The sequence below is a fragment of the Xiphophorus couchianus genome, chromosome 23 (assembly GCF_001444195.1).
Source record: "Xiphophorus couchianus chromosome 23, X_couchianus-1.0, whole genome shotgun sequence".
Taxonomy (NCBI): Eukaryota; Metazoa; Chordata; class Actinopteri; order Cyprinodontiformes; family Poeciliidae; genus Xiphophorus; species Xiphophorus couchianus.
The window spans coordinates 16,783,480-16,808,334 of NC_040250.1; the positions used below are offsets into that span (position 1 = coordinate 16,783,480).

Consider the following 24,855-nt stretch of genomic DNA (forward strand, 5'->3'; position numbering starts at 1 on the left):
ATCTTCCTGTTTTCTTGTCTACGGCACACCTACACACATCCACACACTCAACTTGAGTCTTGTTTCATCATTTTGTTAGCCCTCTGTTGTTTTTCTTTTGCCTTCTGCACTTCTAGAGTGAAGGATCTAAAGCTGCAAACTTATTGCTAGGATGCAGTTTCTCCCCTTCACTTGTTTCATAAGTTTTTATCTTCTTATTTAAAATTGGTTAACCCTAAAGGTGCTCTTCTGTTTTATCCTCAGAGGAAAAAAAAAAAAAGAAAAAAGTTGAGAAAAATATCTGAGTGAAGTGGGCCTTAACTGGAATAAAAGAGTGGTAAAATTTGACTAAAAATGTTAAACAGAAAAAACAATTGCATCAGCTCCCGGAGTTAAAAATAGAAGATACATATAATCCAAAGACCTGTTTTGGATGCTTGAATGCACTTATGGTTCACTATCAATAGGCTAAAGTACATGACAGATCCTTTTGTACTAGCATGTCTTTGCAAATAAAGAGTTTATATTATTAACACTAAATTATTTGCTGCTTTTGCAAGTTTTGTATTAGTGATTGAATAAACATACAACCTTTGGTATTTTGGACGTGGTTGAGTCTTGCTCAGTGAAAGATGTTCTAGATAAAATTTAGCCCACAATTGAAAAAGCTTTTAAAACTTACATCTAGATGTCTTGTAAATTTTTGAATATCATTTATTCTAATTCATGTCTCTATGAATAGATATTGTATAACTCTTTCAGAACTTCAATTTGTCCACATTGAGCTTCTTAACTACTTTTTCCATTTGGTCTACCACACAATCTTTCTAGCCCTTTCTTGTATTTCACAGTACAAGATAACAAACTGAGGAATGTAATTACATCTAGAAGAGACACATTGCTTATCTTGTTCTTTATGGAAATAATGCAGTCAGGGCTGTTGTATGTCATACAGTCGGAAAAAGCTGTATTTATTTGCTTAAGTAGTCCACTTAAGCAAAGTAAGAAAGTCATATATTACTTTCTTACTTTGCTTAAGTGGACTACTCTATAAAGTGTTCAACATTTACTTTCGCCATTTTGAACCCAAAAGCAAATTCTTGGGTTGTAAGAGAAAGTCTGTTACACTTTATGATCATTCTCTGTCAGTCAAACTTATTATAATATGAGTCTGATTGTGTTAAAACACTGACATGGCTAATTTAATTGGAAAAAGCAACATGTTTTGTATTGCTGGGTTGTTGACATTAAAAAGAAAAAAATACACTTTAGGGTAAATCCTATTTCATAGGGTTAATCATATCCAATAGTATAAAATTCATTTCATTTAAGTGATTTCTTAAGAAATATGACACTTTCAGTTTTATGCCTTAGGCAACATTAAGCAACAGGCGAATGCCTACATGTGACAGATATTCAACTTTTGATGGCTGTCTGGATGGCCCAATACAGACATGCTGGCCCCCCTTCCAAGAAAATCAGAATTTTGCCATGTCCATATGTGGTACTGAATAGGACAGCTATCTGATTGTTCTCAAAGAATCTGCAGTTTGAACAGTTATGTTGAATTTTATTTGACTTTTAGGTGATTTATGTGAGATGTGCATCATAATTCTGCCCCAGAAGAAGCCAAATGTGGCAAATCCAGACAGAAACAATAGCTGTTTATGTTCAGATTTGGTGTGATTGGTAACGTAGAAACAAGATTAGTACAATATGACGGAAGCAGATGGATAGAAAAACACAACTTAAGATAAAATACAGAGCCCTTACATAAAAATACCACCTATCAAAATGGTGAGAAGAGGAAATTATAAACCACACATAGTTGAAAATGTATTTTTAATTGAAAATTACATTTAAAAAATAAAAAAAACTTTAAAAATTGTTTTCTTCCTGTATCTGATATCAACCACATTCATCCATAGCAGCTGGCACTTCTCAAGCTTCATCAAAGAAAATAGTGACAGCAGTCAAAACTGCTAAAACAGAAAAACCTTTCATGTGAGACTTGGGGAAATAGAACTGCACTGAGTTACTGCTCCCCTGCCCCCAAAACAAATCAATAGAACAGAACAGATATAGTACAGAGAAGTGGCTTCCATTATTCTTATTTGCCCCAAACATTGACACAAGCATTAGAGCAATAACTTCACTATAAATGTGCAAAAATGAAAGAAAACTAAAGTGGGTGATGAGCACTGATTAAATATGAAAGAATTTGCCTTTCACAATGGAGCCCCAGTAATTTGGCCTATATATAACTGGAGGCCACCTAAAAATATGAGCTTTTTGAACAGCGTTCTTTGCCCTGTTTCTAAAATGTGCTCTTATCAGATAAATCCATCCTCCATGAGCACCAGTACAAATAAAGCTCTTATTTTTGTTTTATGTACATTATGGCACAGCACACGAGGTGAGATTGTACAGCAGATGCGCGTAACTAACCCGGTGTTGGTGTTTGCACACGCAGAACAGTGCTTTGACATGACTCCAAAATTCAGCCTTCGCTTTGGTGTGAGCGTAGAAAAGATCCCCCAGCGGAAAATCAATGACACGGTGAGGGCTGAGGAGAGAGAGAGAGAAAGAGAGAGGAAGAGAAAAGGGGGCGGTGTCTGATGGCCGAGGAGGAGGAGAAAGCTCCCGGTCCCCACTGTTGTCCTCCCTGCTTCGCTCCTTTTTTTTTCTAGCTCAGTCAGTCCCACAAGCAGCCGGGCGCTACAGGAGGAGTTCCCGCTGCCGCCTTGGACTTATTTTCATTTCAGATCGGACACCGAATAACTATCTCGGGTAGGCAAATAATTTGCTGTTGGAACCTGACAGAGTTGATCAAAAACGTGAAATTAAATGTAACAGTTTGAGACTAATGGAGAAAGCAGAAAAAAGCCATGGACAAAGCTGCGAGGGGGTGGTAATTATGTTAACGCCGTTAATTGCTTAATAAAGAAGGGGGTGGTGGACGCTGGGGGGTAATTGTTTGCCCCATCTGTCGCGGTGACAACTCTGTGTTTATAATCCGATTAGACAAAGGATAAGCAGTTTGAGCATTTATGACACTACTCCCAAATATTAACAGTGGTTATTTTTTCCTGCGAAGTTTTTTAATTATTGCATGTGGAATTCTCCATGAGCCTCCCGGTAACATTTCTTTATCTTCTGAAGTGCTTTATCAGACTTTTCTCTCCATAGCCTACACTTTGCAGCAACCTCCGCATGAGCTTTTCCCTGTCAGCCTCCTTTCTCTCTCTGCTTACAGAAGATGCTCTTCTTTCTGCTACCTGCCGTGGCTCTCTTGCTGAGCACAGAGACCGTGGTCCACGCTATCAGTCACGAGAAATGGCCGGGCACCGTGGCTCAGTACAACAAGGATCGATCCTGGAACAGATTCAGAGATGTGAGTTGCGCTGCAAGAAACAACATAACGAACTTGTTCCCCCAAAATGAGCATATAGTTAAATCCATTGTGCGTAAATGTGCGCGTGTGGGTTTATCGTTAATGCGTGGATCTGCGTGCGTGTGTGTGTGTGTGTGTGTGCGTGCGTGCACACGTCGCCCTTGATACACCCAGTGAGTACTTGAGCTCTTGCCAGCAGACGTAATCCACCTTGTAGAAACTCAGCAGGTTGGAACCCTGCTTGAAAGCCAGTCAGACTTTTGGACAAACAGCATTACTCGGCTGCACATGGCGGAATGATTATCTACGGCTCTGAATGACTGAGTTGTTTCCCTGCTGCCGGATTTTCATCATCAGTATTGGCATTCTGACATGTTATCCGGTTATTCTTTCTCTGGCTCATGCAGAACATTAACTTACAAACACTGACGGATTTTACAATAAGTAGAAAACCTTTCAAACATATTCATCCCCTTTTAAATGTTTCTTTGTTTCCTTAAAAATATATTGTGGTTAAAGACACAAACTTTTGTGTTTTGTTCTGGGGTTTGATGCGACAGGCCATTACAAAGTTGTGCATACTTTGAAACTCTCGCATCTTTGCTCTTTCAGAAAACTACAGTTTTGGTTATTCTTTGCAGTGTAACTCAACCTCTATCATATGGGATGGAGATGAAGATGAATTTTCTTGCCACAAATGTACAATAAATGTATGTGTAGACTTTGATTGTTCCATTTGAACACCTGGATATATTTTAATATAAACCAATTTAGCTCTGGTTGTATGCTTAATGTCATGGTTCAGCTGTTAGAGCAATTTATCTCTTGCTCTAAAGGGCTTTCTTCCATAATTGCCCAATATTTAGCGCCATCCTGATGCTGCCAACTTTGTGTCACCATGGAGATGGTGTGGTTAGTGTGATGAGCAGTTTTGTTTTTCTCTACACATATTTTGCATGTGTGCCAAAAAGTTTGTATGCTCTCATTTGAGCAGAGCGCCGCTTTGAACATGGTTGTTCTGTTCGCTATATGGTCTATGAAAAACTGCCATCGTGTTCATTCAGTAATGAGTTTCTGCCAGGCAAGATTAAGAGTCAGTAATGAACAGTTATCCTGTCAAACATGGGATATGTGTATCACTCCAATGCAGCACATTCTAGATCTGTTAAGTCAAGTTAGTGTTTTTAGTGATAAAAGGTGAACATGGGGTGATTTACTTTTTTTAAACATTCAGCAAAGTAGAAGTTGAATTTAAAAAGCTGTATTCTTCAGGAAACTCAAGGACAAATTGGAATCAGCACATATTTCCCCTGTTTTCTTTTTAAAAAGGCAAAATTTTACTGTGTTGTTTGGAAGAGAGAGCTCTGATCAATAGATGTACTTTCCTTCTTGCAATTGTTTGTTTAGTGGATAACTGGTTTAGTCTGCTAGAATTCATAGTGCAGAATGTGTTTTTTCTAGCTGGTTCTACGATGTTGCATCATTGGATTTGTGTGCTGTACAAGCACAGATGCACTGCACAGATCAGATTTCTATCAGATGAAGTGCTTTAAATTATGTAGAAAGTCTTTTTCTCAGAGGTAACAAATTATCTGTATCCTGTAAATGTGCAAATTAAACATAACACAACCACCCCATACCATCCTAGATGCTGTTAAAAAAAAGTTTTATTCCACTTTCACCACATGCTCATTCAGGAAGAAGGACTGCTGCAATCAATTGGGTTTCCTTAGACAGAAAACATTTTATTAACGAAAACCAGACTTGGCTGCCATTTTTTTGAAGTAGGATTGGATTTGAAATATTCCAAGGAATATTGTTTCTGTTAAATTATCTTGATGTGATACTGTTTTCCCTGGATAGTGCATGATCTCCAACTCGGCCAAATCCTTGAGGACCAACATGTCTTGGGTGCTTTTTAGACTACATTAAATAATTTATAAACAGAGAACAAATCCTAGCACTCAGAGCTTTTACTTGTGTCTTTGAAGAATTGGGACAAGATTCTCCTCTGACTAGCTGGAGTAAGAAAAATTTACCTCCAAATCTCTTCTGAACCTTTTTCAGAGAGTATCTTCAGTACTAAACCTGCCCAGTCTCAAGTTATTTCACTGCTGACAGCTACAGAAGTGATTCCACGCTCTCAACTCTATGATGTCCTTGTCTCCCTGCAAACATGTTCCCCAGACATTTCAGCAGTCTTAGGGGTAACTTTGGCCTTATTAGAGGTGGCCATCTTGGTCCAGCACAGGACCTGTGATGTGAAAGATGTTCATGACAGCCAGAGCTCGACTACCTGGTGTGTGTGCTTCTCCACTGCTTTCTCTTAATGCTGCTCTATGGTCTCCTGTGCAAATGAAACTTGTTAATGGCAAACTGTCAGTGGGGGATGGGAGACAGTAGAGGGGAGTCAGCAGGAATGGAAGGGGAAAGGAATGGCAATAGATTGGGGTGGCATTTATGTTGAATTTTTCAGGCTCTGCTGCCGTACAGATGCAGGAGCTGCTGTGGTGATTATGTGTGTTTGTGTCCGAGTGTGTGTTGTCTGACCTATCGCATGAAGGAACCTGCTGTTTGCAATTTGTCTCCTGCAACAGTGGCTGTGGCTCGCTCTGCTGTGGCTCCTTTCCACCTCCATACTTAGCTGCTCATTTCTCTCTTCTTTGTCACCCAAATTAAATTTGCACGAATGTGCCTCAAAGTACAACAGCATTAAACCATGGCACTGTTTAGAAATCGGTTATGTGGTGAGGGATTGCTGTAAATTTGAGTGTTGGTAAAAAACAAACTAAATACTTCTACATGCATCTGTACAAGTCAGTAGAAGTTCTGCAAAATGAAACTGAACTGTTAGACTTAATTGAATAAACTGTACATAAATATACCCAGGTTCAGATTTTCAAGACAGTTTTTTTTAAATCTCTGTTTCACCCTGTAGCTGATGATTTAGTTAAAAAAATTTGAAGTAGGCGTTCTTTATTTTCACTTCATTTCTGTGCAATGCACCACCACCTCTGGCAATAAAACCACACAACATGATGATACTGCCACCACCAAATTAATATATATATTTTTAATTATTCGAAAGTCGATTCATGTTTTGTCTATACCTGCTTGTCCATGCAGGGTCACGCATAGTGCCTATCTCCAGTGTCCATATCTGCGAAGGAAGGTAGACAGGTTGGCAACATATTGCAGGGCAACACAGAGACTTACAAGACAAACAACCATACTTGCACATAGGGGCAATTTAGAAAATCCAATTAACCTAACAGTCATATTTTTGGATTATGGCAAAGAAGCCATGCATGCATGGGCACATGCACAATGCTACCACTTGCACCACTGTGCAGCTCAGTATGAAATCCTTTTTTTAATATAAAACACCTGGGACTTGGACTCCTTTTTGCCATTTTGTTCTTCCTGAAAGGATTGGCATGACATTTGGGTCTGAAGTCACCCCGCTGCTGTTCTGCCTCTCAGCTGCCAAGAGAGGTAGTCGCAGTGTTATCCTGACTTGAATCAAGTCAGGGTTTGCTGGCATCATAGCTGAAGGATGTGGACGGTCTGTGTGACCAGCTGGTTGGGCGATTTAATGCAAAAACCCAGTGGAACTGGTGCTGATTAACAGTGGACAGGATGTGCTCAAGTGCACAGAGACAGAACAGTTTACTTAACTTCAACCAAGATTAGTTCCTTCAGTAGCAGTGATGCTTGAAACCAAAACTAATAAGAAGCACTGTATTGTTTTATCCTTTCCCTCTGTGGTATATCCTTTATATGAACCCTGTGAGTTCCAACCCAGGCTAGATTCATTTTTGAAAATGTCCAAGCTAGAGAGAGATTTTAGACCTCATTAGAGGTTTATGAACTTATATTCACAGTGTATGTAGAGTGCCATATCTGAGTGATTTTATTACAGAACCATTTGTTGTACAAGAAAGCTAAAGAAGCCTTACCATGATGCCTCCAAACACAATTCTTTATAAATGTGACCAACTAGCTCAACATTTGTTTGACCATAAAACATTTATCCAGACACTTCTCCCTTGGTCAACATCCTTTTAGTTTGGCGACTCAAAATATCATTTAATCTAAACATAAACCCTTGTAATTCAGCAATGTCCAGTTCATCTCCAGCTCCCCTTTCCTAAATATCTCATACAATTTGCTGTTATTTTATGGTGACAGGTTAGGAATTATATCATATCTTGAAGTGATTCCACATTTGAATAAATGTTATGTACAGCTGTTTAAACAGTAATCAGCAGATGTTCATAAATTGTTATAAAATACTGGGTGTCTAAATCTTCTTGGATGTTTTCTGTAATACTGTACATTGTTACAGTTGTTAGCGCGGTTGCAGCTATAATCAAGTCCTTGGATCAAGGCTTCAGGGTTTTTCTGCATGGAATTTTCTTGTTCTTCCAGGTACATTCCTGGTTTCGCTTCTTGTATTAAACCTTCCTCTCACAGTCCAGAAACAGGCATTTTATGTTAAGCCACTACATCAGAGTTTAAGTGTTTCTTTCTTGCCCTGTGATGAACTGGCGACCTGTCCAGGGCGAACCCTGCCTCTTGTGCATTGACAGCTATTCACATTTAGGCCTTCTAGGGTTTATGGGGACCTGGTGTGTAAATGGTTAAAGAAAAATGGATAGAAGCTATGTATACATATATGTCTAGTTTGGATTTACCACTGGATGGAAAGTTAAATTATAACTTGTAATTTTTGTTCTGATATTTTAAAAATAATCAAAATTGTATTTATATAATTTTTCTGATGAAAAATAGCTGGTCAAAACAGGTACTAAAATTCCTAAAATTTATTTGATTCATGCCCATGATGAATGTCTGAAAATGTGTGCATATGAAACCCATTCAGCTTTACACAAAGGTAGGATGTAATCATATTGTCTTCTGCATAGATTAAGTAGTTTTGATCTACCCATCCACTCTCCTAACATACGTATACTGAATTATAGATGGGAATTGGGGCATAAATCAATGCCAATAAAAGTTGACCTCAGCTTACAAGCTGGGAAATTTGTTGACCAAGTAACAAACAAATGCTGAAGAAGAGTGATTGTGACATGACGTACTCACAAGCTCACTTTGTATTCCCATATGCCCCAAATGAAAATTAGCACTCATGAGAAATTTGTGATTTTGTTCTTCATCAATCATAACTGATAATCTTCCATTACACTATGTGACAGGTGTGTGATAGGATCTGTCATGATTGTGTAGTTTTAGCTGACAACTGCAATATAAATAATCACTACTGATAATTCGGCTTTCTTTTGTTATTTTATGTAGTTTCTATAGAGCATTGTAGAAGTGATTGCACACACATCTTGAGAAGATGTGAATATTTTAAGTGAAAATGTTGTTTTCTTTACTTCTTTGGGCATTTATAAAAAGAATATGACTAGTAAGGGAAGACATAAATAATAATTTGGCGCTGTCACCGTCTTTCCAACGTCAACAAAACATATTTCTGTGGTGCAACTTTTAGGTGTTTTAGGTTTTTGTGTTGTCTTCTCGGTGTTAAAAAGAGGATTGTGCTTTGCTGAATAAGAGTTGAAAAAATTGCATATTACAGTAAGTTTATGGCTTGGTTGGTGTATTAGGAATAATTACTTTTATGCTATGCAGGATACTAAAGGTATAACAAATGTCACAGAAAAGTTCACCACTATTTTATCTTATATTATCTCTAACATGTAAATCACAGTTTAGATTTCTTTTTTCCTGTAAACTGCCTTCCTTCATTACACTTTATTTTATTTATTTTTTATTTAAGTCATAAACTCAGTATTTTTGTGCATATTCCACCGTTATGCTCCTGGTCTTTTTCTTGCTGTGACCCTGTGGTCCCTCAGCCATGCCCTCTTTGTCTCTCTCCCTTTTTTTCCCAGCACCTCCTTCTGTGACTCCTCCTCTTTGCTGCTCTCCCCCTGCCTGCCATGTTTCACTCGGCATCCCCACTGATAAACCATTTGCTACTTCTTGCATTATGCATGAGTGTCCATGCTCAGGCAGAGGAGCCTGTCCAAGACTTGGAGTCAGAGTTCAGTTAAGAAAAGTAGGGTTTGATTAATCCTTTTGTCGAGTACTAATCACTGGACTATGAAGTGTAGGAGGAGGGTTGGGATGCACTCTGAATAAACTATTTTTATCTTGTCTAAATTTAGTCCAGGAAAGTTTTTAGTAGATGTTTTTAAATTGTCTCATCAGCAAACCAGTTTTCTTTTTTTTTTCAGAAATATATCTGAGTTTTTCATAAATGGGGTTGGGGGGAGAATATCAGAACAAAAATAGTCCAAATGTGCAGGTACCTACAATATTGGAACAGGAGTCATGCATTACACATTACAGAAAAACAAAGATAAGAGTGTACAAATAATCAAGTCACAAAGTCAGTGAGAAAGGAAACTAGCTGGGTACACCAACAACTCTTCAGTCGCATCACTCACTGAATAATCATTGTCCTTCATGTGGATTATGAAACAACCCCAAACTTTCTGGAATAGATCGTGTCTGATTTTGAGAATAGCAGAGATTTTTTTCAGGGATAAGCAAGAAGTTCGTTCCTCAAACCATCCCGTGATCCAGGGTTTATCCATAAATTTCCAGGTAAGTGCAATTTTCCTATTTGCTTTTTTAATTTGGTTTCACTTTGAGTAAAGACCTAGCAAGAAGACCCTGCGATCAAGTTCCAGTCTAATTAGAAGAACCTCCTGTATGGATAGTCCATATTACCAAAAATAATGAAAGAGTGCCCTCATATACCACACATTTGTTGTAGATTTCTTTAATGTCTTAATTGAATTTGTTTCACTTTTCTGAGTTAATGTCTACTCTCATCTACCATTATGTTGTAGTAGCTTAGGGATTGTATTACCTGTTTTTGACTAATCTGGTTTATGTGTTGTTCTCCAATGTCCCAAAGACAAATTTTTCTAAAGGTCTGCTTTCTATGCATTTTGTTCAGAAATAGAAGAATCAGAAGAGTCGTCTCAGCAAGTTGTAACATTCTGAAATGCCTTTTCTAAAGGGATTTTTTATAAGGATTAACTGGTTTTATTATTATTATTATTATTGGAAACTTTATATTTAAACTATCTCTTTTAAAGCAGCATATTTCTGATTCATAGAGAAGACTTGGTACAGTTCTTTTTATTTTTTTAGCTTTTTGCTGAGCTAACAAAAAATATAACAGTTGTTTAGCTGTAAGTTAAAGCTAAAACAAAACTGTTTCAGTAAGCTACAAACATCCCTAATCTTTTCTTCTATTTACAAAATAGAATCTGTTTCTTACCCTGCAGATTTGATTGTGCACCTTTGTTCCACATTTGCCTAATCTCCCGTTCTTGTTTATGAAAACAATATGTCATTTTGCTCAGGCTATAGTTCCCATTTTAATTTTCCAGGCGCTTTTATGTTAATACAGAATAGCTGCGGAGAATACAGTCACATTTGTATGCGACGCTGACTTCATCTGCGCTTCTGTTTCAGACAGGGTCAACTTTGTTGTGAGCCTGCAGCTTCTCTGTGCTGTTTGGCTGCATCAAAGTGTTCTGGTCAGGAGAGAAAATATCTGGATATGCACAGTACAGCTGGAGCAGTGGGGAAGAAATGGCAAAAATAAACAAAAGAAAACTCAAGCAGCCAATCAAAATTTAGTGACAGAGTTCAGGCCACAGAGAATAAGAATAACCGGGCTGATTTACATAAAATAAAGGCAGTAACATACACAGTACCAGCACGCTGAACACAGACATACTTTTCTCTTGCTTTTCTCTGTCACAAATATCATTTCTGTAGCTTTGTGACATAAACAATATTTGTCAGTAGTGTACCAGAATAAACACCTTCCTGATTAGAGCTTAGATTAGAAATTGTAGCTGCTGTCTACACTGATTTAACTATTTGTTTTTTTAAAAGGCAAGTTAAGACAATGAAGGATAAAGGATTAAAGTTCTGAGGTTTGTACATTAAATAACAAATGTTTTGAAGTACTATCATTAAAATACTTTCCCTCCATTGTTTGGTACAAATTTATGTTTGTAGTATGAAGAAAATGGGTTAAGAGTTGGACATTTCGCCTGGAGGAGCTCTCCTAACACTATACATCCATGAACAACTTTTTATGACTATTTTATGTCGACCAGTTCTTGTCTTTTAGTTAAAAAAAATAGTGGAGAATAATACACAACATTTAACCAGTATTACATGCTCTACATTAGTTTAGGCCGATTTGTCATTGTACCGCACTTAAATCAATCATTCAATGTAATGCAACTGTCTCTATATGTCTTATAAGAGAGATACTGTCCCAATTTAGCCTCAAAATGCTTCTCGTACACAAGTTCACTAGGTCAAGAAAACCACTAATTTTGACAATGCATCACCTAAGACCTGCATAGCTTTCTGTTGTTTAGCCATTTACTTTTTGCTTTGATATTGGTTGATGATTTGACTTGTAAAATAATGTTTCAAATTCACTGTCTGCAGACAAAACTCACAGAAAACATCGTGCTACTTCATGAATTTACTGTTTTGTTTTAAACATTGTAACATTTTCTACATAGTTTCTACAGAGCTATGTAGAAACTCTACATAGCTCTGTCTCCTGTACTGAGAGCTGTCTGTGGATACGTTTGCTCAGCCAGCACAGATATATCGGGTGCTGCAGCAACTAGCACAGTTTCACTGTGAAAGTTGTTGTATGCAGCAAACACCTAGGGGAAAGCACAAAAGACAGATTTAACAAGAAATGACAGCAGAAGTTGCAGCCACATAGCTCATTCAAAGACAGTAATCCACCAGCAACAGTTCACTTTAGTCAGTAACGTTGGCACCAATCATTTAAAAAGAAATATTGATTGGTGTGGAAATGTAATACTTGTAACTGGACAGAGAAATCCCTACTTGCATCTTTTAAACCATGTTTAGGCCTCTGTATGCATCTTATGTGGATATTTTAACAGCATTTTTGTAGTGTAGTCTTTTCAACAAAAATATTGCTCAGTGGTTGGACATAGCACTATTATTTAATTTATATTAACAGAAGTAACAAAGAATGTTAGTTTTTCTTGTAAGATTTGTCCAAACACTGATCTCCTTTTACCCAAACAAACTGTCATCATCACCATTTTGGCAGCTTCACTGTTTTTGTCAAGATGTAGAAAATTAGTTTTAACACTTCTAAATCCATTGTTTGTTTTGTCTTCAAAGGATTTGCCTGTCCTTTCCCTCCCTCTCTTACTTTCGCTGTTTTCAGACTGAAATCCCGTTTGCCCTGCTGCGTGCTGCCGAGGTTACAGAAAGGCACTAAATCATACTTGCGCAGGACACGGGATGCCTGCAAAGCACCAGATTGTCAATTCATTAGTTGATGAACCTGGTGACGGGTAGAAAAAATGCTCAAATAATAGCGTGAGTGTTGAGTATTAGAGCGGCCTGTCTCAACTCTCTCACAGTGGGAATTAAATGTTGTCATCGTTTATCAGCAGCACTTTGAGATGACAGCTTCTTCAGAGCTGCCAGTCAAAACACCAGTATTGGCTCACTGATCATTTAGGGGAATTCGTGTTAGCAGGTGTTGTTCTGCAGTGGAAGTACCTGACATTTTATTTTTACTTCCAACTTGCTCTGGTTGCTTGTTTTGTGCATTCTCACCCCCACCTTTTCATTTCATTCATGGAGGAAAAAGGTTTTGCTGAGCATGCATGTTCTTTTTAGCACTCTTCGGCCTTGCCGTGTACACATTCACACCTGGAAGCACGCCTCCCCCTGTGCATCCAAAATAAATTGCTGTCCTCAGTGTATCTTTGTCTTTGCCCTGGTGTGCTACGTGCAGAGATTGGCTTTGTTATTCAGTCATTGTTAGTCAGTAGGGAGGGGGGAAGGGCAGGGTGTGGCTCAGAGAACCCCACCCCCCACAACTTTCAGACGCCTGTATAAAGCCTTTCAGCGAATCTCCCCACCAAACATGCATCATTTATGGCTGTTTGGCTCGCCTCTCTTTTTAAAACCCTGTGCCATCTCCCCTTTTTCTCCTGTCGTTCTAATTCAAGAGGAAATATTTTGCTCCAAGATCTAAATTTTTCTTGTTTTTTCCAAAAATTCTACTGAAAAAATGTAAAAATCCATTGTTACAGCAGTGAATGCACTTTAAAAATATCAGTGTAGAAATATCCACTTCTTCACTTGCTGACTTGTTTCTTTGCGTATTAATGCATAAACACATTCAGGCTTTCATTTACTCTGAAAGTCTTGGAGAGATTGATTTCTAAATGCACAGGGAGAGGTAACCCAGACTGGAGTTTCAATATAATTTGTTTGCATTTGAGAAGCCAGTTACAAAAAGGTAGCAGAGGACAATTTGGACACAGGGAAGATAAAGGTCGCTGCCCCTTATAACTGAGACAAATAGGTTGTCTGGTAGAGTATTTGGGAGTGTGTGTGCATGCGAGTTGGAGTTTACAACGGAGAGAAAGGAAATAGCAGGGTCACTGACGGCAAAACAGGAACTGTGCGAGAGGAAGATGAAATTTAATATGAAGCCCATCAACACTATGAGCAGATGTACAGTCACAAGGCCAAAGGGATGTGAGAATTGCGCAATCCGTCATTAGTACAACACGTCGGTGTGTGTTTTCTCTCTTGATTTTGTCATGACAGCCTCTCCAAGTTTTATTCTTGCTCTGGAGGAATCGCCTTTCTGTCAGCCTTCTGGGTGCTGATGTGAAGCTCTCCTGCTAAACTGCAAAGTCTTTTGAAGAGATGCTGTCGGATATGTTGCTTAGCAAGACAGTGAAGCCACCGTGGGTTCTGTGTTTGGATATCTTGCTCTAATTAATAAAGAGGGAGACAAATAAAAACACATTGCTGCTGTTTTATTCATAATGAATCAGGGTTCGTATTATATCCTTCATCCTTTGTGTAGTCACTTCTTTAATCTGTTTGAATTTGCCAGATGAAAATGACCAACACTGATAATTAACATGAACTTATTTCATTATAATTGTTTAAACCAGGGTCTTACTGTGCTGATTTCTGTGTTTGTCAAATGTAGCTATTAGATAAAGCATCAAAAGATTTTGTAATCCTTAGAAGAATGAACCCTGATGTATACTGATGCTTTTTTTGCTTACCCCAATGTATGTCGAAACTTGCATTATTATAAGGTGATGGGCATGATCAATGTTATTTATATTGAAGTGGGAATTTTAAAAATATTAGGCAAAGAAATGTAGATGCTCATATCGCAGTGAAAAACAATACTTGTACAGCAATTTTAGACAACTGATTGACTTAAGTAATTTTAGTAATAAAGTATCTTTCACAGGCTACAATGATGACTAGATATAAAGGATGAGTAAAGAAGCATTAAAGAATAATACAGTCTCTGCAGGCCAATTATGCAGTATACTGGGCATTTAAGAGCAGCTTAGGTATGATAATTAAAGAGGAAAGTAAAATAACAAAATAAATTGAAAGCGTGAAAATCATATTGGTAAATACTGTTTTGTTTAATCTATTTGCTATTCAGTCTGCATTTTCAGCTGTGAAGAGTGATTTATTTCAAAATCTTATTTTTATTTTTGCACCATACTTCATATTTTTGACTGCATGTCATTTCTGGTTAAAATCTATGGTATAGTAATGATAGGGAGGCATCTCCTTGTTACTGCAGTGGGACTATAAAACTGCTGTATTTTCATTCTTCACACTTCAGCTGCATGCTGTTTTTTATGGGGGAGGGTGTGTGTGTGTTCATGAATCAAAGTAATGAGCTGATTTACACCTCTTCATATTCTGCAAATGAAGAAAATTATGCATAATTCCACGTATAAACCATCCGTAGTTTTTTTTGTTTTTCTGTAAGACTAAGAATGGTTTAGTCTTATGTTATGATTCATGTCCTGATATATTTTTTTTCATTTGTGGATTTTGGTGAGTGCTTTTTTGTCATTGATATTGATGAAGCTGCCACCCCTGCTGTGTGCTGGATCAAGCATTTGATTAGATGGTGTAGTTTTTTCCGTCTTGGTTTGGCAGCCTCTACATCTCCGTATACTGTATCAGGGTGTTATTCGTCTTCCTCTAATGTGTTTTATTGGCTGAATCCATGAGTAGAGATGAGCCATAACATTCGTATTTGTCTGTTTCCTATCAAGGGCATTGTTTTCAGGGTGTCAGCATTGCTTTGTTCAGAGCATAACGTCTTTTTTCTTTGATTCATTGAGTGCTTAATATCTGTTTGATGTGTATCACAGCTTGTACTACTCCAGTTCTTGTTTGGAACTGGAGTAGTACAAAACCATCTTGATGGTTTTCGATCTTTTGAGAGTTTTTGTTTAACAACGATTCTAAAGTACCATCAATTCTCCCCTTTGCTTACCACATGAAGATTGTGCAGCTAAATTACAAACATTTTCTTCTATGCCACAAATTCATCCACTTGTTTTTGAAATGTCATATCTTAAAATCATCAGTTCTCAGTAGTAATAGTTCTTGGTAGTGTTAGTGTGATGTGGCGAGAAGGCTTTTCTCAACATGAGTCCATTACAATTTAAATTGCTCACAGGGGCTCATTGTCTCCAGTATTGTGTCCAGAATTTTAACATCAACTTTGTTTATAATCATTTGAATGAAACAATTGACAAGAAAACTAAACAAGAAACACAAGTTGTTACATGGACAAAACAAAAATATTTCATTTGTTTTATTTTACAAATGTTCTTAGTGTTAAAGGTTACTCAGCAACTCATGGGAAGTCAGTTCAGCATAATCTGAGGATGGAGTAAAGTTGGTTTGTCTCTGGTCTGTCATGGCGAAAGAGTTGAACCATCATACGTTATGAGGCTGTCCACCAGATAATGCTTGAAAGAGCCAGGTTTCAGAAATAGTTTTAGACTCAAGTTTCAAATCTTGAGTCTCCAAGAAGTCTCAAAATCAAAGACTTCTTAAACTTAGATTTAAAGTTTTGAACTTTAGGGTCATTAATAACACTTTTCTTATGTAAAAGGTTCTGATAGAAGACTCTTTGCATCTACTTATTCTCCTCTAAAAGGCTGAACTTGGTATTTAAGAAACTATTTATCTTAGCTTCATCTTCATAGTAATGGCCATATGGAAATCTCTCACACAGAATGCTTTGACTTTGTATTATTCCAGAAACAAAATAAGAATAACCTGTCTTAAACATCTAAAAGGCCCAGAATAGGTGGACCAAAGAGGAACTGTTGACACACACACATGGTTTCAGGGTGTTCATTTTCGTACAGAACTTTCACGGTTCACAAGTCACACTTGGTCATGGTGTTTTCCCGTGTGTGATTTACAGCAGCAGAGAAGAATGAGTATTACAAGTTCACAAATTTGGAGGAGAAAATTATTTATCACGTTAAAACAAAACAAAAAACGCAAGACATTTGTGAAACGTTTGCCCAGTGTAGCAAACCAGAACCGAGCAGAGAGTGTTTAATATTTCAGTAGATATTTCCTCACAGTCTCGAGCAATTGCTCCACAAAATCTGCTCTGACGGAAAAACCGGTGTTCTGACTATCTATGCTGCCTGACAATCTGTCCTGCCTTGCACAGTTAGTCAGAACACCGACTCATGGAAGTTGAGCAGCACATAAATAAACACACCCATGAAATTCAGACCAATCACACAAGAAGTTTGCATGGAGAGAGGGGGTTCTGGGGCTGTTGTGACAAGAAGGAAAGGACGACATGAGGCCGAGAAGAAAATTATGTGTCAATGAGAACTTATTTTGACAGTTCAGCTGAGCCATGCAGAGACCTTTTGCTGTGTTGCTGTTAAACTTGCGTCATTGCAAACACAGGTCCTTCCAGCTAATTGAAATAAAAGCACTTCATATTCTATTCATTCAGAAATTCAACATCCTGTCTCATTTACTTACCAAACTATCTTGTACATTATATTGTAATTTACAAACCTATTCAAGAAGAGTACTATTGAAGTGTCCATTTATTTAATAAATTAATTTATAAAGGAAAACATAATATATAGATTAATGACACACAGATTGAAGTCTTCTTTTGTAAATTACCACTTACAATATTATATTGGATTAATAAAGGAAGGGCTTAAAGATATGTTCTTGTTCTTTTCAAATGGTACTTCTAATCTGTAAATTGAGCCCAATCGGGACACACATTCTAATTTCTAACTTCACTAAGTTTTATGTCCTCTAAAAAACAGTTTCTGTGTGGATGAAGGACAATAATGGTATAAAAGTTTTAAGTTTTACAAAAAGAAATTCTTGTCTGGGCAGAGGCATAGGCTTGGGGATAAATGACTTATTAATATCTGTGTATGTAATTTCAGCTGAAATTAGATTCCTCCATAAGGTGGCAAGGCTCTGCCTTAGAGATTAGGCATACAGTTCTTTCATCTGACGGAAGCTCAGCGAAGAGTTGCTGCTCCTCTGCTCTAATTGCAGTCAGTTAAGGTTGTTCGCATTTGATTAGAATACATCCCTTCGTAGGTTTTCTGAGCATGTCCCACTGAGAGGTGACCCAAGGACAGACCCGGATCCCGCAGGAAGGACTCCTGACCTGGGAACACCTTTGAATCCTTCAAAATAAGATGGAGGAGTTCACCGGGGAAACGGATGTCAGGGTTTCTCTCCTTGACCTTTTAGCCCCTGCTAAGTGGATGGGAGGGTGAGGAATGTACTTGCAGCCGCAGTTTATCCTTAACTAACTTCAATTTGCACTAGGACTACTGTAAAATAATATTTTAGTAATTGAGTACTCTACAGAATATTTTTACGATTATCCGTGGAATCGGATCTCTCTCTCTTTCCGCCATTCCTACTGTTTGCTCCAGATCCGTGACGACCCGATTCCGACGCCAGAAAAGCTGTCATAGTCCAACCATCGCACCGCAAAGTTTAACAATCCTTATTTGTCCCCCAAACCCTAACAAAACGCCACACAATGCAACACCATGCTGCTAGCACTACACAACAACTCATAGGTGGAAGTAAAAGTGCTGCCCACCACAAATAATAATCCGGCTGGAACACGATGCGTTACATAAGGAAACATAATGTGACAAAGCTTCGAGGCAGATAAAGTTTCTTCGATAATCGAGGTACTCGAATCATTCGAGGAATCGTTTCAGCTCTAATTTGCACAATCAAAAAATAAGCATGGTTTCTGTATTGTGCTCTGTCCCACATTGCTATGAATGCTGTTTGACTGTGAACCCAACACTTGGCAGTGCAGGACATTAAGTCATAAGGTCACAGAGCTCTGTCCAATTATTTGTTCATTGGGACTAAGTACATTTTCTGCTGTTTGCAAACTATTTCTGTTATACCAGCACCGCATCAACCAACTTGTAATAGTTAGTTGACTTAATGCAGGACTGCTTGTGAACTAGATCTTGCTATTGCAGAATAAGACATGAAGACTTTGTGTGAGTGGAAAGTAGGTTTCCTAGTTCTAATTCCTTCCGTGTCCTCCAGTATGTTGTCACCACTCTTTGGACCAACATTTTTCTCTTCCCAGTGCTGCATAATGAGCTGTACAGTGTCTTATGATTTATATACAAGCGCCACACCGAGACTGATTGTCTAGCTCAACTTGTTTCCTGTAATCATGGCCGTTAGTTAGTTAAAATGAAGGCAGTCAGTCAGAGAATACATTGTTTGGCTGCATATTTTTGGAGGCAAGCTGTTTTAGTATAAAATGGGAGAGGTCATGTTGGCAAAGTGGGCAGTCCTGCACCAATCACATTTTAAAATTGCCTTTCCAACTCAAGTGTCACAATGTAGGATAAATCAGACTGTCTCTGTTTTTTCACACCTCCTCAGTGTCACCATCACTCCTCTACTGTACTCTTGTTCTCTTCTATAGCTATCATGTTTATGGCCCCTAAAACCATGTCAGATTGAATTGGTCATTATCTCATTTTTCCTCCCCGAGGGCACAGATAGGGTTACTGTTTGTGTGTGTAAGTGTGTGTATGGGATTTTGACAATTGTCTTGTCTGCTTCAATAATTCACAAGGTCTCTGCTGTTACACCTCATGCAATGCTTGGGGGGGGGGAGTGAGAGACAGAGTGAGGGGAAGAGCCATGGATGGGAGGGACCGTGTGACACTGTAATGTGGTAGAAGTACAGCTTGTAGCTTTTAGTGCCTTTTCATATTTTTTACTGAAGCACTTTGTAGTCTGCAGAAAAAACAACCTGTTATTTTTTTTTAAGTCATTTTTTACACAACATATAAAACAGCTATCTCAACACGTACCTTTTATATAGGTGATAAGGCTTTTATCAGCACCTGGGGGAAAAAAAGCTAAATTCACTGCTTATGCTTACAGTAAATGTCCCACTCCAGCAGTTATGAATTAATATGTATTTCTGTTTTTTAGAACATCGAATACAAAGTTTCTGAAGCCTTGAAGTGGTAAGTAGGCTGATTTGAAATTAAGTAATGTGGGGCACTTGCTTGTATATAGTATCTGCCTTTTGGTGCAGTTTGAAAAATCTGGAAAAAGTTTTCACAAGGGTTTTGGATTAGTTATAGGGCAGCAGTGGCTGAGGAGGTGAATTACAGGTTAGTGGTGGATTGCTGGCCACCACTCCATTCCTCTTTTGACTCTGCTGTTGTGTCCTTCAGTAGGACTCCAGCTCTTGAAGGCTGGATTTGAAGATCCCTGATTTAAAACAACTCATTCACTCATGAATTTCCTGGACCTGTTTTGCCCTTGCAGTGTCACAAAGGATGTTTACACAAGGATGACCATACACATACTGTATATGCACTCATGTCTAAAGGAAGTTTAGAGTGGCTTATGTGAACATTTATGGGCTGTAGAATGAAATCTGTGTACCCAGAAAGAATCCATGCACAGAGAGAACATGCAAACTCCACACAGAAAGACCTTGGCTAGGATTTAAACTCAGCTATGCAGCCCTAAAACACCCTAACTTGTTTCAGCCAAAATGTATGTGCCATCATTTCTTGGAGTTTTGCAAAACTATAACTTGATCAACATAGAACAATAAAATATTGATTCCACCACATTCACTGTTTATAGAGAATGCCAATCAATCACATAGTACCACCAGGCATTAGCATTTGGTCTTGATTTCTGTATTCTCACGACATGTTCAATAATAGTAAAATATTCAGCATTAACAAGAGTAAAAATATTTTTGCTGTCTACTTGTAATATATATGTTTAGTTTGAAATATTCTAAATACTTTGGTCTTGTTAAACTGCTTATACAAAGTTCTCTAATTCTCTGTCCACAAGAGTTTTTCTGATGAACTCTGAGAAAATACCACATCAAAATCTCCACTACATCAAGGGGAAGAAACTAAACTAAGAGAACCAATATGGCAGATATGCTTTTGTTCTAACAGTGAAAGCAATTTACTCATCATGTTTTGATCTGATACAGGTTGATGAGAAAGGAAAAACGATTTCACTAAAATTGTTTTAAGGCACATTTCACACATGAAACAGAACGAAAACATTGCAGTTGTATGGTAAGAAAACTTTGTTTCTGAAGCCAGTTGGATGCATCTTGGTCAGACCAGCAATATTTTCACTTCATGTGAACTCATCCAGTGCTTGTCAGATTAAATAGAAATGTACTATTACTCATAGAGCTGTATTGCTAACTTAACTGGAAATATGGCATTTTTTATTATTAACTTTTTTTTTCCAAGGGAGCAGATAAGAAACTTGTCTTCCAGTTTTCGCAGCTGCTGTATGTGACTTACAACTAAAATGAAGGAATTATATTTCAGCACCCTGGTCAGCACCACACTGTTTTCAGCCTGTGTGTTGGCGTGAATCTGGTGTTGAGTGTAGTGTTGAGTTGTTCTATGCTCCGAACTGCATGTCAAAAAAAAACAAAAAACGTTCAAGTGGATAAAAATGTTGTTTTTTTTTTAGCTGGATGTTGATGACGATCTGCATTACATTGGTACTTTTAGTGAAGTTCTAATTTTTCTTTGCTGAATCTGGTTCTGTTCTCCCTGGCACCATATGACTACTCTCTCCAATCACGTCAGAGCGTTGTCAGTGAAACAGCTGGCTGGACGTCCTGTTTCAGGCTGACTTTCAAACCTAGAGAGACACGACGAATCAGATTTAGGCCAGATGGTGTTTTTTTTATCCCTCATATGTTATTTTATTAATTTATTTACTGTACATTTCTTTTCAAAATGGAGAGTTGAAGGAGAAACCAGAATTTAAATGTCATGTGGTGATGTAAATGTAGCTAAGAGTGTACTTGTTATGGAGGGCAGCTGGCTGAGCAAAGGGCACTGCTCTTTTTATTTATCTTTTATTTTTTAGTGGACCATGGCTACATAAAATGGAATAATAAAACAGCCCCAGTGGGCTGGTGGACTTAACAACCACTCATTTGAAACATATACTTTTGTCTCTAACCCTAACATTAGACAAAATTGTAATACGCTGCTTTTCAAAAATATTAACACCCTTTACTCTAATACAAAGTAGTGCATAATAATTTACAGTCCACCCTTTTGGGTGAATGCCTTTACCAATTTTGTGTAAATTTATACTGATTCGTTCCAGAACAGTTCAAGCTCAGTAAGATTGGAGTACGCCTGTGAGCATCAGTTTTCAAGTTATGCCAGAGATACTTAATCAAACTTTGTAGGAATGCATTGATGTACTAATATTGATGTCAGATATTAATATTGCTGTCATGACAAATACTTACTGGTATTATATGTAATGTTTCCTTACACTTTCAACACTGTGAGAGTGACCACTCCATGTAATTTGCTTTTCTGCTTTTAACACCCCATAATCCTTCACTGCATCACTGCCACATGAATTGTCAAATGCCATTTGTATGCATACACATACACAAACAGCAACAAGATGCATATAAAAATGGGTTGTTAATATTGGCCCAGTTTTATTGATCAGACTTGTACCAATATGTTTAAAAAATTCAAAAACATATTGGTGGATGCCAGTGTAGATGCTGATATAATGAATCCCTAATATTTAGCCTTTTAGGTCATTCTACACATATATATTTTGATGTAAAACACTACATTCTAGCACTGGTTAATTTTTTATGCAAGTTTATGGCTCTACTGAAAGGTAAATGTCTGGCCCAGTTCTAACTATTTGCAGGCTTTTTAAAATATCGGCCTGTCTTTAGCTCCATTAATCTCCCCACCAGCTCTGACCACCAACCTTGTCCCTGATAAATAATAGCATTCCCAGGACATAATCCAGCTGCTAGGCTATTTTATGGTAGAGATGTTGCTATTAGGGTATTCAATCTCAACCACTTGTAGCATTTTTGTGTAGGGCACAAACTTACATTTTTATTTCATCTGACAAGGCCTGGGTGGGCATCTCTTAAAGAGCGAGTATTCTGCATGGTTTACATGTGTCCTTGCTCCAACGCAGCTGAATTAATGAATGAATTATCGCCACAGTATGAAATCAATTTCTCCAGAGGCTTGCTAATAAGCCAGTCATGTCATTCAAATGTTTTTAACCAAGAAAACATCAAAAACATCCTCGACTCTTGGGAATTGAAGTTGGCTACCCTTGGACCTTCTTACATATGTTTGCTCTATTCCCCTTTAAAGAAATAACTCCAAAATCTTAACACTCTTCCATAAAGAGCACATTACTGTTAGGTATGCTGTCCATTCTCTCAGTTTTGGCTTTTCTGCAGCTCCTTCAAGGTTTACTACAGGCAGCTAACTTGCATCTTTGTAGATGACATTATGTTGGTTGGTTGGTTTGAAGTTCTGCCATACTGTTCTCAATTGAACAGTGCCCTTTTGAATATGTACAAGGCTCTTGTATGCTCTAACACCGCTTTAAACTTCACCACCACCTTATCTGTGAGTTGTCAGTTTTAATGATTGCTTTTAATGATGCTATTTATTCACTAATGTTCAGAAAGAAACTTCTGAAGCCTTCACAGTACAGCGGTGTTTCTACTGTTTGAATCACACATAGATGAGCTGTATTTTCTAATTAGATGACTTCTGAAGGAAATGGGTAGGACTGGATTTTATTGAAGGTAAAATAAAAAAGACTGACATTTGCATACTGCACTTTTTCAGATTCTTATTTGGAAAATGAAATGACACCATGTGTGATTTATTTATTTTTTTCTACCTGACAATTATGCCCTGCTTTATGTTGGTCTGTCACAAAGGGGGGAAGAATCTAATTAAATAAATTGATGTTTGTTGTTGTCATGACAGAAAAGGTCAAGGGATATAAATATGCTAAAAAGAAATGTTACACATTTTCAAAGCCGCAAAGAAATAATTTAAACTATGTTAGCTAATAACAGTAGGTTTTTTTGTGGTATTTTTCAGATAAAATGTCTTGCAAAAAGAAAGCAATCATTCATGGATTTGTTACCACACCGCCAAAGTTAGTTAGACTAAAGCACTACATCAAATTTCACTTATATATGCCCTCATTTCAAATTGTATAGTTTGCATATATTTTTTCTTCAATTTAAGACGTTAAATTGAAATGTCTGGACAAAAATGTGCATCAGGAGGATAAATAAGACCATTGGTCTATGTTTCATCTATTTTTTTAATCCGTCTGCTCTTCTGTTTGTTAGCAAAGGGCAAATAAATTAACAGACTGAATTTTGTTAAACTTGTTGTGGAGTTTCAGCATGGGCAACCAAGGGAGTCATTAAGATTTGGCATAAAAAAATTTCCTATTTTTTAAAAAGGAAAAAAAAACACCCCTGCTCATGTTTAAAAATGAGTTATGTCTGGATAATGTTCTTGTGATAATACACTATAATGATATAATGACCATATGATAATTTTATATGGTCACTAGACCACAGTCATGCAAAGAAAATCTTTAAAACATTGTAGAGCTTCTGATTAGTCATGATTACAGTAATAAGCATCATGCTTGACTAAATTTGACATCTGCTAGATAATTGGTGTTATATTTCCATAGTGCATAATTTTAAATGATGGTAATTGTGGGGTGTCTTGCAAAATGTGTACTGTGTTTTTAAGCTGGCTTAAGTGCATGAAAAATATTAAAGTTATTTTAGATATATTAGGTCCTCTGTGGAAGAAAATAAAAAACATTTTTCTTTCTCAATGATAGGTCACTTTCTTTTTATTTGAAAACTGTCAAACTAAGGACAAAACGATGTGAGTGGGGGAATAAATCAATACCCTTCAGACAGAAGTTTATTGGCACATAAATTAGGTCTGGTCCATCTTGTATATTAGATTTTTAATTTTGGGGAGTTTCTTGGTTAAATACAGGCAAAATAAAAATCAACTGAAATTTCAACTTCAGTATACAAGACTTGCTGTATTCACATCTGAGACAATTGGTCCGTATTGAGCGGATCAAAGTTTATTTCCAGTGTTGCTTCAGACCATTTGTGCAGATGTGAACACTGCACAAAT

General features: G+C 37.4%; 1 protein-coding gene across 1 annotated transcript in view; it reads left to right on the plus strand.

The window, feature by feature from the left end:
• Positions 1 to 2,629: 2,629 nt before the first annotated feature.
• spock1 (SPARC (osteonectin), cwcv and kazal like domains proteoglycan 1) overlaps positions 2,630 to 24,855 on the plus strand; it is a 118,090-nt gene continuing 95,864 nt past the window's right edge. Inside the window, exons 1-2 of the mRNA XM_028009698.1 lie at positions 2,630 to 2,769; positions 3,236 to 3,373. Coding sequence (XP_027865499.1) covers positions 3,239 to 3,373 — 135 coding nt within the window. The 5' untranslated portion in view covers positions 2,630 to 2,769; positions 3,236 to 3,238. The remainder of the gene's footprint in view (positions 2,770 to 3,235; positions 3,374 to 24,855) is intronic.